Genomic DNA, 15,712 nt, shown 5'->3' on the forward strand with positions numbered 1-15,712 from the left:
GGGATTTACAAAGCACTAATCTTTTCCTTGAGTTCCTGGTACTGGAACAGTGATTTTAGTGATTTTTGTACTGGTTTTTTGTGATTTTGAAAGCTTTTGTTTAAAAAGAAAAACTCAACAGACACCAAAATGAGGGCAGCCTAAAGGTGTTGTGTGATATCAATCCAGCAATACTGCCATACAGAGCTTACTCTCTTCCAAGCAGAGACCCTTCTTCCTTTGTTGTCCTTCGTTGTTCCCAGTCTTGGGGGTGACATCACCATCACGGGCCAATTATGCACCTGGAGGGTCCGACCAGTGTTCCCCAACATAGCCAGAAAAAAAAATAGCCTCAAGTGTTTCAGAGATTAGATAGCTTTGCGACTGTAAATACTCTCTAGCAAATAAATTGATAAAAGCTGAAGCTAATCTAAAGTCTGCCCTCACTAGCTGGAACACAAAGGTAGCAAGCTTCAGCAAGCTTGTCTCAAGGTCCCACACAGGAGCAGACCAGCAAAGTGAGCTGGTGTGAAGGGGCTCCCTCCCAGTGGGCAGTATGGAAAGTGACATGTAATTAACTTTGAAGAAGCCCCCTGCTCCCCAGTGTCACCCTGCCAGTGGACCCTGTCAGCTCCAATCTCACTCATGTCCACCCTGGCTCTGCCTATCCAGTGCTCCGCAACATATCACCCACAACTGCATGCTTACACTGACCAGAAATAAAGTTTTGTTTACGATATTGATACATAAAAGTAGCAATAAAATGTGATTTGAATTAAAAATTGCATAATAAAGATGAAATATACTAAGAACTAATTACAATAAGTGTCATGCTAAATTAATCTACTTTAAAATTTACAGAAAAAGGTGCCTTTGATTTCTACGATTTGAAGATTTGCATGTGGTGCAGTAGCTATGAGCAGCGAGTTCTGAAACCTAGTGCTTTCTCCATTAGGACAGGCCACCTTCAAAGTGTTGTGGGCCAGATTAGAGGGATTAAGAGGCTTCTGAAAGGACTCACGCTGTTCTGGAGGAAGTCCCACAAGGAAGAGTGCTGAAAGAGACATTTTTACCTGTTTTCACCACCCAAGTAAATTCGAGAGCACAGATACACTGCCGGGTGCCAGTGCGTGCCCACGCACACACTCTCCCAAACACGCTTTCACTCTCTTTTTCTGTTTCCCTTTTTCTCCCAAACACATTAGTATATGAAACCATTAAGAACAAGCTGGTCCAGCTCTTTTTCCTTGGGTCGGTCAAGTCCAAGTTCTTTGTTTGATTTTTTTTCTTCCTCTTCTTTCCATTATGTAGACAAGGATAGATTTGGCAGTGCAAATCTTTTTAAACATTTCAGCTTCACTGCAACTCTCAATCACAAGGAGTCTCAATGGCTTGACCATGACTGAGAGAACCACCCCATCTCACCCGAATACAGTGGCAGATGGAGACTGCTCCACCTCTGCCTCTATGAGCTCTAACTCAAGGCCACCAAGAGACTTAATGCAGGTCTTTGTCACCCTAATTTTCAGTCACTTTCAGTTGTTTCCCAACAAACTGAAAAAGAGAAACTCACTACAAAAGCAACTGGACCTGGATTTCTTGCAGCGGATAAAACAATTTGAGAGGGAGGAAGGGCAGGCATCATAGCTGGTCTGTGTGTCTGAAATGCATACGCACACATGAATGCCCTCCTGTACATCTTTCTGAGGTAACTTTCAGCCTTGATGATAAAACTAAACACACATCGTACACTGTAACTCAGCAGATGGCAGGTATTTATATATCAAATCATGATGGCTAAAACTAGCACCTATTCAGACCTGATACTTCTGTCAGCATTGACATAAATTTCCACTGGTTCTGGCATTTAGGTCCTGGACATTTCCATATGTATAGCCTTCCCTGTACTAATTATGCTAATCAGCCCTAGTGTTGGCTGCTGTGAAAAATACCCACATTAGGCACTCCACTGGCTGCTAATGCAGTTTAATGTGTGGTTGAAACATACATTCATACCATGGTGAAAGGCAAAAATTTTCCACGTTGCTGGTTTCATTCAAACTGGAAATGAATTTATTGAGCCCAGAAACCATTTCTTTTCCACCACGTACTAAGAAAATGTTTTTTACCCTAACTGAAGGACAAAAAGTGATCAGATTCAGTTTTTTTTTTTTTTTTGGATCAAAAGAGAATGACCCTCATTGGACTAAATGTAAGAAATACTGTCAGCATCGGGCAGCAAGAGGGGCAGCTTCTTGGGGGTCTGGGCTCCTACTGCCTCCGCTGGTGTTGTTCTAGTAACATTAGCTTAAGAATATAAACAGATAGGTGTACCCTAGCACATCTGCCATGGAGTTAGACCACATTTTGCCTCTGATCATGCCACCAACGTCAATGGGATGCCTTTACACCCTAGATATGAAACATGTTTTGTTGCTGCACTGACAACCTCTGGAACTGCATCATGCTCTTAACCACCCAACGCATCATGCGTGCAACCAACAACAAGTGCGATGGTAAACAAACTGATTAGGTTAAGAGAATGAAAACCCTGGCAGAGTGAGTGAAGCCTTAATTGGCAACGCTCTGATCTGGGGGAGAAGGTTGTTAACTTTGAGAAGGGATGCATTCAGTTCATATGGCTGTTCTTGAGTAATGGGGGCTGGAAGGCTGGCCTGTGTGGGGTGGGGGGTGGAAATGGGGGGGTTGAAGTAAACATTTTCAACTGACCCAGGTTGACTCTGGCCTTGTTTGTACTATCTACTGGTGAGGTCTAAATCTCAGCAAGTTAGAGTTTATTTATGTAGCTGGGGTACTGTGGCTTGCCATTCACCTCCAATAATGCTTCATAGAGCTTTCTTTCTCTCAAATCCGGCACCAGGACTGGAAGACTGTGTATTTTCTAATGAATTATTGCATTTACCTTGCATTTCTTATTTGTTTAGATAACTGTTCCTAAAACTGAAAGGCCCACGTGTCTGTGTAAATCCTGGGCTCTTTGCTGCTTCCCTCCGTCTACATGCATGTGGACAAGGTCATTTATGCAATGTGTATATGTTCTTTATTCCTCTCTTCTGCTGCCTTGTGGCTTCATACAACTCAAGTGCTCCTGCTACCCAGATATCCCTGCACACATTTGAGTAATGTTTGTACAGCTTGTCTGTGTGTACACGTCTGTCAAGCACCCCAAAATCGTGTCAAAACGGATGAGAAAAATTAACTTACGACTGTATATGGCTACATAAACATGTCCATCTGTTTGAAAAAGTTTGCCGTTTGTTTAGCCCGGCACACATTTTTGCAATGACCGTTAAATGCCAACAATCCTTTTGGGAGGCCAGTATTACTCAAGCATATAATCACATATCAAAGTCTGCTCTTTGGCCCCACACCGACAGGGCAACTTGTCACTGACAAATCTTTCCTCGTGCTTCACTCTAAAAAAGCTCAATCAAATATTAAAATCCACACAATTAAAACAAGATGTGGCACTGCTCGGTTTGGTGTCAAAAACCAGATGAAATAACTTGAGCTTCTTTGAAAACACAACTTTCTCAATCTTTTCTCCTCCTCTCTTAATTCTCCAAACAAATTCCCCTCTGGAATCCGACACTGCACATAAAGAAGCAAACATGAAATCTAGAGTAATTTAAGGGTGTAAATACTAGAATGTTTCTCCGCTCACCAACCCCCTAACCATCAGACTACATTTCATTTTATCGCCTTTTTCTCCTGCCTCACAATGCAAGATAAAAAAATCACACTTTCCCAAGAATTAACCCATGACTTAAAGGGATAGATCAGCCAAATGTTGCCATCATTTATTTACCCTCGTGTTGTTTTAAAGCTGTATGACTTACATTTATAAATGGAACACTAAACTGTGTCTATGCTATGAAATTCAGTCACTGACTTTCATTGTATAGACAAAAAAACAACAACAAAATGTTCTTCAAAAAATAGAATAAAGAAATATGTTTGGAATGACTCAAGGGTGTAATTTTTTGGGGTGAACAAACACTTAAGCCTTAACTAAGACTAAAGACAACTATAATTTGAACAGCCTGAACCGGATTAATAAATTGTTGGTCTGTTTTTACAAGGCATTTAAACACGAGGTTGCTACTATTCACACATTCGATGGAAGGCGGAAGTAATTACGGGTGGCCCGGGTGGTCTCTGAGGACACGGACACTTGGTGGCCTGGGTGACATTTGTGTAGGGGCTAGAGCAAGGAGGGACAGTTGATGTCACCACCTAGCTAGGAAGCATATGCTCCAAAATCCACAGCTGGACAAGTGTGAGATCCACAGGCCCTGACTGTTTTGCTGTTATTTATAGCTCCCTCACACACAACAGATTAGATTTTTTTGTGACAAATGGTTTGCCACATTTAAAATGTAACAGGTATATCTAATTTTTTAAATGGAGCAATGCCTATGCCACATTCATTTTGTTATAAAATGTATTGGCTTGCCAAGTCATTGGAAAGCCCTCTTGATATATGCAACTATTTAGTAATCGTTAACAGCACCAGGGACCTTCTTAAATTCAATTCCCCATCACAAGACCCATTATAAAACTCTTTTGTTTGTCTCTGTGACTTTTTATGTGTATGTGTGCAAAAGTGAATGTGTGTGCCTGTGTGTGAGAACTAACCTCTCCTTGTTACCATACCACTTATTCCCCATTCAGCCCAGAGGAGCTTTGTCAATGGGCTATTGGGGGAAACAAGGCAGGCAGAAACTTTAGAAACACAGGCACTGCCTCTTAAAGGCACAGCGTTCCTTTTCAGTACTTTGGCGTTTCACTCCAGGACCCCATACTTTATGTCTGCTTTACATTAAAACACAAATTTCACTGACAACTCCCTTTGCTTAACTCCAGTTAACTGTCCCACCAGAGAGCATTTGTTCATATATAACCTCCTTTACAGATCTAAAGATTTCCTAAGAAATTATAAACTTGTTTCAATATCATAGACAAAAATATGCTTTTCAGCAAGTCAGAAAACATATTTTTGACAACGATATTGTGAAAAAGCATTCATGTATAAAAGGTCCCACAATTGTTCTGAATCAAACCAATGCTAAGCTACCATGAACAACATTTCGTTTTATTTTCAAGTCAAACCCCCCCCAAAAAAGTGTAAAATAATCACATTTGATGTGCTTGTGCATGAGCGTGTGCACATGGTGTGTGTGAGTGTGAAACAGGTGGGTAAACTTCAGCTGTATTCACTTTTTTTTTTTTTGGCAAAGGGGGAGCCTTTATTGTTGAATGGAATCCAAGAATAGTGAAGGACCACACAGCGAGCACGAGGGGGAGGGTCAGCACCTCAAAGATGGCTAACGATTCACACACAGCCCATCTGTGCAGGGGATCAGCAGTGTGGCGAAAGCCTAGGGGGCTTAGAAGGAATTTGGCGGTGTGAAAACCAAATAAAGCTCCCTGAAAATGCACAGATAAGTGAGGTGCACGGAAAGGACGTCAAACGGAAAATGGAGAAAAATAAAAACATCACACACAGCACCCACCGCAAACAATATAGGCTGATGGGGAGAGAACAAGAAAAGGCTTGCATGCGCTAGGAAAAAGAATGCTACGTGTGCATGACAGGAGATATGGAATTCCAGATCCCACGGTCTACATCCGCTCAAAGATCCTGAGACTTCATATCAGAAGCCCACACAAAGTCTGGGTCTATATCGCCCAACAACTGCACCACAATCACACTTTCAATCAGTTAAGTTAGCAAGCTTCGTTAAGTCAGCTTGTTTGGGAGAGAGTTCTAAAATTGAGAGGTCTATTCTGACCCTATGGAAAGTGATGTCACAGCATGCAGTTCACAAATAACTTGTTCCTTCAGAGCTCCTCACCAATCAGCCCCAGAAATAAAACCACTCAGCGCAGAAGGAAAACATGAAAGCTTGGACTCACCTTCCACCCATAGTTTCTCAATGTCCGTTTCAATGGCAGCGACCCGCAAACCAACAGACAGGGCTCCGAACACAAGAAGTCCAATGAAAAGGACTTTTCCACAGTGTCGCTGGATGTGACAGCCCAGAGAAAAGAGAAAAGCCTGGAACGTCGCCCGAATCCACAGTGGCGCTTTCTGTCCCACAGCTTTCCCCTGAGACACAAGAGAGGAACGCTTATTCACATGTACAGTGATGCTATTTCAGATCAGTTGTAACACACGGTGCCCTGCCAGGATAGTGAACTGTCCTGACAACACATGAATCAATATTTACCAGTCAAGTTATTATTTTAGTTTTTTAAAGACTTTTCTAAATTAGACACTAAATGAGTAAAGAATGTTAAAGATATTTGGCTACAACAATTCCGCAAAATAATGTTAATTATTTTAAGGTTCAGTTCAAATACCGGAGACAAATTCAGAATTCAGTTTGATTATTAATCCAACATAACCTATCATAAACACTAAAATCCAACCAATTTCATTTTATGGTAACTTGGCATGAGATAGACAACTTCAAAGGTCTGTTAATGTTTTTAATTTGTTATATATTCATCTCCATCAATTTAAATTGTTCCTATATTAATTGTACCTAATCTGAAATTTTCTGTCATAATTCAATTTAAAGGTCTAAAAAGTTCAAATAATTTGTTTTCAATTTTAGTGGGTTTAAACTGCTTACAGTATTAAAGGACTTTCTCCAAACATCTCACAGGCCTGAGGTTTCTCATCTGGTCTGGATTTGCTGCTCCATCTCTTTATTAAAGAAGATGGTTTATTCAAATTATGAGTGTTAACAATCTATCGTACAACATTACAACTACATAAAAGCTCATAAAAAGCTTTAGCGTTAACATGTCGAATGTTAAAACACATTAGATCATGTAACCTCAACTAAAAGCTGTCAAACATGCCTTGCAATAAACTATAACGGTTTCAAGATACTTGGTTCTTGTTATCACACAGCAGCATGTTACACGGAAAGTCAATTTGTAAGCATTTCTGGCAGGCTGTAACAGAAAAGCAAACACGTTTAGAAGCAATTTGATCAAAAATGTAGATTCGTGTGGTCGGGCTTTGCAACTACCTCAAAAGTTTCCTTTAACTGTCAGTCCTAGCTGCAGTATAACTGGACATGTTTTGGTTTCACTCATGGGAGTTTTGACACATAGCCAAGCGTTCATGCGCTTCACTGATGCTTTGTCAGATCAAACTTAATCAGTGAATTCCTCAGCAGGACGCGCGCATTGTCAAACAAACACGCTATATTGTATCTAGACCAACCAGATTGAACACTGAGTCGGCATTAGGGACGAATTAAACGCGAAAAAGCTTGAAAACGCGCGGACAGAAGAGCTAAATGAATGAAGACTCGGCTTTCATTCATAGAAATCGCTGTCCGCACTCATATTTAGCGTCGTCTACTCTCCTCCTGAACCGATTTCATATGCATATGTAGCATGTTGATCAGTTCCTTCTCACTAGCTTAAAAAAAGAGAGTAAATTCCCTGCAACGCTTCTAAAACTAGGTTAAAGAAAGTCCTTAAACGTTCCCTGAAATATAAATATATTAGACCACGGACACGAAGAACAACAACGTTGTTTGTGTGTATTCCAGCGGAAAAGCGTTTGTCACCTTGGAAATCTGTTTTAACGCAAAGGCGGCATAGCAGTAACTGGGTCTCCGCCGGAGATCAGAGTTCACAGGCGGCGAAGAGCGTTTGTAACTTGGGGGTAAACCTCCTAAAACACCACCAGCCGGTCCCGGGTCTCTGGGATCCGAGGCCATAGTCCGACCGGGAGGAAGAAGAAGCGCTGAAGAAAGTTAAATGCAAACGCGGCGCGTTAGGCAAAAGCGATAAAATTAATAATAATCCAAGATTCGCGACACGCGCGTCCACCGGGTTCAACTTTAAGAAATATTCTCTAGTCTTTCCTTGAGCCAAAGTCTTCAAACTCCATCCCAACATTATGTGCTCGAGTCCGTATAGATCCTTCAGTCTTCATTCGTCCAGCTATAGCGCGTAACTCGTTTTAAAGCAGAAGAAAGTGGCGAGCGGATTCCGCCAGTCTAGCTCTGATCCTGTTGCAGTAACATTTGAAGTAGCGCCTTTGCAAACCCTGAAAAGGGTGGTTTGATGGAAAAGTGCTCTGGTTCTCATTGGCCGAGGAAGAGGCAAATTACTTTGCAAACATCTCCTATTATTAGCTGCTAAGCAACAGCTCACCAAAGTAGAGAGAGAGGGAGACCACCCAGGCAGGCAGGCAGCCCCTCACACCAGCGCCGGGAGGGGGAAGTGCGAGAGGAGCTGTTTCACTGCACTGCTGCTCCGCTCTGCACATTCCCAATAGCCGCAGCTCGTATTTTAACACGCTATCACACTTTTCTTTTATGCTGACAGTCGGATGCAGAGGGAGACTTTACAAATTAATCTGCTCTTAATAAATCCAATAAAATAATATTTAATTACAAAAATAAAAGCAATTGTGAATAAAATATAAAATACAACAACACCATACAATAATAAAGATGAACAAAATGAACCGATTTCATGGTTTTGAAAACAACAAACTTGCTAGAATAATAATAAAAAAGAATATATGTCCTTTGCTGAGCTTGTCAAACAAAGCAATCAATGCCAAATTAAATTTCAAAATTTGCATTTCTTGTGTGCTATAAGATACACTAGGGACTTTACACAATCATTTCTTTTTCTACAAAATTTTAAGAGATTCTAATTATATTCAAAATGGTTAAATAAATCGTAAACAAACAAGAACAAACCAAACCACATGTACAACAAGCAATGCACATTGTGACTCAGGCACCACTAACACAACAATTTAAGACGACAATTACATTTGTCATTATTTGATAGATCTGCCCGCAGTAGATGACCCCAGGTTTAGGATAATGGTTTTAGATATTGCATAATGGCAGGGTCAAGTCCATTTCAAGGCTACTTCTAGTGATATACTTAATCACTAGATTGGTCCATTTATAAATGTGTCATATGAGACATAAGATGCACAGATTTTGTGAACCTAAGCATACTGATGCAATTAATCTCTTTAGGAAAAAAAAAAACCTTTACAAACATATACATTATATACAGAGAATTCAATCACATTATAGAGGTTTGTGTGAAGTTACAGTACAATAGAGTTCAAAGGCCTTTTACAAACTATAATTACCATATAATAATGGTCATATTGACCTATGACCTACATGACCTATTCCCCCTGTCATTTGATGATTATTGACTTCAATATGATTACAGTCAAGATATTACTTCAAATACAGTTTTTTTTTTACTATAAAGAACTGGGGAAGCACAATGGCATGCATGCATGTACACTATAGCAGCACTGAGCACATTTCTCCAAATTGTTTAATTTGATGAGGGTACGGGCAGCTGGGAATGAGAGCTAATGTGGAATCTGAGGAATTGCTCCATGAGGTAGGGGGCCCCTTTAAGCCTAACAAACTGAGGGAGGTCCGAGCCGAGGTCTACAGGCCTTGGATAAATAAACTAGGGAGATGACCATGCGCTGTCCAGAAATCTTCCATCACACAGACCCTGAACATAAACGGCCCCAGCCCATCTCTGCTTATGTAAAGGTGAACTCCAACAGAACGAAGCACGGCTATCAAACGACAGCTGAGAGGCTCTGCGGGAGAAGATGTGTTTATTTTCCCCAAAAGCTTCAGGGCTAAATTTATATATCTTATGAAGGCATCAGCACCATGAACGAATTGCTTTGGAACCACCAGCCAAGTAGGTTTTGATGGTAGCTGACACCTGTGAGCATTAGCACGCTTGGTATATATATATATATACACATATATATGCACACACACACACACACACACATATATATGTATGTGTGTGTGTATATATATGTGTGTGTGTGTGTGTATATGTCATATATATGTCATATTCTAGGTTCTTCAAAGTAGCCACCTTTTGCTTTGATTACTGCTTTGCACACTCTTGGCATTCTCTAGATGAGCTTCAAGAGGTAGTCACCTGAAATGGTATTCCAACAGTCTTGAAGGAGTTCCCCGAGAGATGCTTAGCACTTGTTGGCCCTTTTGCCTTCAGTCTGCAGTCCAGCTCACCCCTAAACCATCTCAATTGGGTTCAGGTCCAGTGACTGTGGAGGCCAGGTCATCTGGCGCAGCACCCCATCACTCTCCTTCTTGGTCAAATAGCCCTTGATGCCTTCAGTGTGACTCTACAATTTTCATAGTCATGAAAATAAAGAAAACTCTTTGAATCAGAAGGTGTGTCCAAACTTTTGGCCTGTACTATATAAATATTTACATATATATATATATACATTTTATATATATATATATATATATATATATATATATATATATATATATATATATATATATATATATATATATATATATATATATATATATATATATATATATATATATATACACACACACATATACACACCAGATAAATACTGTTCTTCTGAACTCTGTATTCATCAAAGAAAGGATCATGTGACACTGAAGACTCCAAAATACAGCGAAAGCAGTAGTATTGTGAAATATTTTTACTATTTAAAATAACTGCTTTGTATTTGAATATATTTAAAAATGTAATTTATTCCAGTGATGTCAAAGACATTCTTGTTGTATGTAATGTATTATATATATATATATATATATATATATATATATATATATATATATATATATATATATATATATATATATATAAACACGCATACACATTTCACATATTTAAATTGGCAGTAGCTGACTGTTTTGATGTGGATAAAGGCATGGGGAAACACTAGCCTCCAGCTAACATTCAGGAGTTGTTTGGCAAATGTTTACAAAGCTTAAAATATTCTTAGCCCCGAAAGTGCTTTGTGACACACTGATGTGTACATGTTGGCATTGTAAGGGTCCGTCAGTCTCAAAAGGGAAAGACCCGCCACCCACAGCCACACATAAGATTAATTATGATAATGTATTTCTTTGCCCTTTGTCATCGTAATGAATAGCTCGCTTAAAAAAACTTTTTCAGCCTTCTTTGTTTGTGGCCCTTTAACAGGGGTATTGTTTGGACAAAACTAGCAGGTGGCAAGATGAAATCAGGCCCTTTTGTTTTCTTACTTATCTCTCTCTACTTATTTAGTGCATGTTGGGGTGTATGTATGTATAGATATATGAAATAATCAATCAAGCCTGATCTAAAAATACAAACTTGACTGCAGAATTCAAAGAAGAAATGCGCATTTAAACCAAAAAGTTAGGCACAGGTGCATGAAACAATGCTGGAAATATAGAAATCTTATTGATTCAACAAGTGCAAAGTTTCAGACGTTTTTGGGTGGTTTCAACTCATCCATCTTCTCTTGCATAGAGTGCTTTACATCTTCGAGAATCTGATAAGTACTTTGATTAGTCCTTGGATTTATTTCTTACAGAAAGAACAGAGCCACCATTCGAAGGGCTGTAACTTCGCTGGGGTCGTGCGAGATAAACAAGCTCAGACATTATTTAGCGAGTGTCCTGGGGAGTGTTGTAAAGCAGCCAGTATGTTCATTTGAAAGAGCACACAGTCCCTCACATGTCATAGAGGTTATTGGCCTTTACAGGCCACACAGCTTCCATACTGTCTTTGTTCAGCAGTAAGAAAGTACTAATTGTTAAGTGTGTGCACTGAAGGTGGGCGTGAGGGTTTGTAGGAGGCTTGTGGGGGATGCGGCGTCTTAAAAGAAGGTGAAAAAGAGAGGAAATTTTGTTTGTGCCTCATGAACACTGAAGACAAATTGAGGAAGTGTTCTGTTAATGTGTAGGGGTCAGCAGAAAACATGCAGGTTTTCTGCCACTTGGGTGGCCAGCGAGGCTCTCACCACCCTCCACCATGCTTAGGACTTCAGCCTAGCATCTCCCCATCGACTACACACACACCACCCACCCTCAAAAACCCCACCCCACACACACACACACATTCATACCATCCCTCAGAGCAAAGGCATCGACTGTATCTGTCATTTGTTTGGTCCATCAGATCACTGGCTCTCATGGGCTGGAGACACCAGCTCTACACTATCCCAATTGAAGACTGGAGGATGTAACAAATTGTATATTTATATCCAGGTCACTGTGATTTCCGATGACTCACAAGTACTTACTGTAACTACCACTTACACCCATTCACTCACAGAACTGTTCAATTTCATTTACAGTGCAGTTTGCACTCAAACAGAAACTTCCATGATAAACTTGAATCCTGAAAAAACACAATACCCACATCTATCTATCTATACATTTAAAAAAAAAAAAAATTGCTGAAGTGTAATATTTGCAATTTTTCGATAAGACCATGGTGCTCTCTAAGGCTGCACAAAAAAAGATTATATATATATATATATATATATATATATATATATATATATATATATATATATATATATATATATATATATATATATATATATATATATATATATTCTTCCCATTCATATTCACAATTTTGAGTACTCCAGGGTGATTATGAACATGAAATTATCCAGCCATTGCTTCCTGTTTCACAGAAATATAAATAGGGGAGAAAACAAAGCCCAAATGCCCTTAATCATCCATCACAATGAGAAAAAACAAAGAAAACATGATGTGCAGCAAAAAATTATTGAGCTTCACAAATAAGTGAAGTGGCTATAAGTAAAGCTAGAGCAGTGAAAATTCCCATTTCCACCATCAGGGCAATAATTAAGAATTTCCAATCAACAAAAAGACGTGAATGTAGAAGACGTATGTCTATATCATCCTAATGCACGGTGAGGAGGTCAGTTTGAGTGGCTAAAGACTCTCTGGAGAATTGCAGAAAATAGTTGAGTCTCGGGGTCAGAAAACTTTGTCAAAAAAAATCGGCACATGTTGTTTAGGAGGGTTTCAAGAAAAATTCTCCTAGCTCATCCAAAAACAAACTCCAGCATATTCATTCATCAGATGCGACTGGAACTTCAAATGGGACGGGCTTCTAAGGTCAGATGAAACTAAAAAATGAGCTTTTTAGCAGCAAACACTCCAGATGGGTTTGGTGAAAACAGGGATAAAAAGTAACCCATGTGTACAACGAAATATACTGCTGTATTTTTGATGCTGTGGGCCTATGTTTCTGCTGGAGGTCCTGGACATCTTGTTTAGATACATGGCATCTTTGATTCTATCAAATACCAACAGATAAAAAATCTAAATGTGACAGACTCTGTTAGAAATCTTATAATGGACCATGTTTGGATCATCCAACCGTACAATAATCCAAACACAAACCTCAAAAACAACACAAAAATGGGTCACTGGGCACAAAACCAAGCTTCTGCTATAGCCATTCCAGTCCTCTGACCCTATAGAAAATGAGTGTGGTGAACTGAAGAGCAGCACCACCAACATGGAGCTGGGAATCTAAAGGGTCTGAAGTGATTCTGGATGAAGAAATGGTCTCTGATCCCTCGTCAGGCTTTATAGGAGAACATTTAGAGCTGTTAAACTGGCAAATGGAGGTTTAAAAAAGAATTCATTTTAAATTCTTATTATCCAATGAAAGGTTAGATTTTTTTATTTTTAAAAAAAATAAAAGATCAAAAGGATTAACAATGCAGATTGATTTTCACAGCCTTCTTTGATCATATTTACCAAGAGTGTCCATATATTTGGGCATGATTACCTGTTTAATCTTCATTGTGTTTGATTCAGTTTGGCACATCTTGAACCTCATCTTGAGCAGGCATAGAAAACCGGGCTGGAAGCTACCCAGAGCCAGCGAGGTGGGCCTGATATATGATCTGCTAGTTGACATCTGATCCCTGGCCCAGGAAAACACAAGCATCTGTCACATTTGGCCCAAAGGGTGGGGAATGACACTGAACACAGCTCCGCACAGCTCCAAACCAACACAGCCATGGGGACTCCAGCTCTGGGAGGCTTTGTCTAAATATACAAACCTTTGAAAAACAACTGCTGCCACATCTCCTGAGCCAGGTCTGGTGGTCCGAGCGCGGACACTGCGGCGAGAGGGGGCAAAGGCCACGACATCTGATTAGTTATCACACTGACAAAATGGAGGATACATGTTTCGTATTAGTAGATGACAGGCATTCAAAAAGGACCTGGGGCATTTAGGGATTTTTATTATTTCATTTCTACTTAACATGTGCAATGCATCATAGCACCAAACAATTCAATAAACATTATGTGTCTCCAGGGAGCAATTTATTATATATAAAAAAATATTATTAAGTCATGTGGGGGGAACTACCACGGATCCCAATGAGCTTTATGTGCCAAAAGTCTTGAATCATAATAAAGTGAAAAGGGAGGCTAAAATGAACAGTGACAATATCATAAATGCACACATTATTTTATGGATTCAAAGACAGCAAGGTGAAACACCAAAGAGATGTCACTATGAAATATTTAATTACGCCCCAAAACAAAGCTTTGAAGACACTGAACGTGCAATTATTCCACCAATGACACTAAATGACTCGGATTGGGCCTAAAAACAATACGCTGGAACAGTTATAAATCACACAGAGCATCTTCCTCAGGCTCTGAATCCATCGTCACCAGGAAACCAGGGACCTGTAATTTAAGAGACACACAAGTGCTGGAATGCTATAAATCGTTGACGGCAAAGAGGAAAATCTTTAGGAAGTACTCCTTTTAAGCATTTTGGGAAAGCCTGCAAGTATGTGAGAAAAAGAGACTGTTAGTAGTCGCTGTCTAACTGGGTGGTCTGTTTCTTTCAGTCTTTTTGTGTACAAATAAACTTATCCCCATTGTGGTTATCTGTTCCTTTCAGCACCAGAGCATGCAGTCTCAGTCACGGTGGTCACGCAGATGGGTGATGGGATATCCACTGGACAAACAACCACGACCAAACTGCAAACTACACAGACACCCACCAAGATCAACACCTACAACCAAACACAATTTATGAACCTTAACCTAGTTTCAATACATCTAACACTTTATACCCATTTATGTTACATGATAGTGCACAATGCAATACCAAGAGGAAGTGATGGAGTCAGATGTTTCTTTAATATATTTACACTGCGGGTTTTTGTATTTTATATATATATATATATATATATATATATATATATATAATATATTATATTTTCATAATACTGAATGAAGTTAAAGGTGTAATTATTCACATTAATATTTACATTAGCATTAATAATTATTATTATTGTAAAGTTTAATTACATTATTAATATTAGCATTACATGATAATTATTTTAATTAATGTTAATAAAATTTTCACATTTCAATATGAATCGTTAATAAGCATATTATTGACTATACATTTATTATAATTAAATTGGTTAACACATTGTTATTATTATTATTGTAATATTTATTAATGTTATGGTTAATATTAATATTAACTACACTTTTAATTTTGTATTATTTTTATTATTAATGATAAAAAACGCATTAAACTGATTGAACTATTTGTATTTTGTTCAACACGTTTAACTGGTAAAAACTCCATGGTTCCTGTTGTAGGTAACTGGCCTGCACCTACCAAAAAAGGGTGAAACAAACAAAACAAAAATCCAGACGTCACTTCCTGTTTGGACGTCACTTCCTGTTTGTTGTTGACGGCTGAACTGCGTTTGAGCTCCGTCACTATATTCTTTTGATTGACTATTTTTTACTTAAAAATCTATTTTATACACCATCGTTTCCGTTTATATAAC

The 15,712-nt window shown here is 39.0% G+C and overlaps 1 protein-coding gene across 2 annotated transcripts in view; it reads right to left on the reverse strand.

Annotated features, from left to right (window-relative positions):
- Window positions 1-15,054, reverse strand: part of LOC128030817 (protein patched homolog 1) — a 34,306-nt gene extending 19,252 nt beyond the window's left edge. Inside the window, exons 1-3 of one of the 2 annotated variants that reach the window (XM_052618839.1) lie at window positions 13,943-15,054; window positions 13,666-13,804; window positions 5,920-6,112 (exon numbers count right to left, since the gene is read on the reverse strand). In XM_052618839.1, the coding sequence (XP_052474799.1) occupies window positions 5,920-6,112; window positions 13,666-13,797 (325 nt within the window). In that variant the 5' untranslated portion in view covers window positions 13,798-13,804; window positions 13,943-15,054. Of the gene's footprint in view, window positions 1-5,919; window positions 6,113-7,595; window positions 8,244-13,665; window positions 13,805-13,942 lie in introns of those variants that run through there. The other variant, XM_052618830.1, reaches the window with a different exon arrangement.
- Window positions 15,055-15,712: the final 658 nt, after the last annotated feature.

Source organism: Carassius gibelio, chromosome A2 (genome assembly GCF_023724105.1).
Source record: "Carassius gibelio isolate Cgi1373 ecotype wild population from Czech Republic chromosome A2, carGib1.2-hapl.c, whole genome shotgun sequence".
In the NCBI taxonomy this organism is placed as follows: Eukaryota; Metazoa; Chordata; class Actinopteri; order Cypriniformes; family Cyprinidae; genus Carassius; species Carassius gibelio.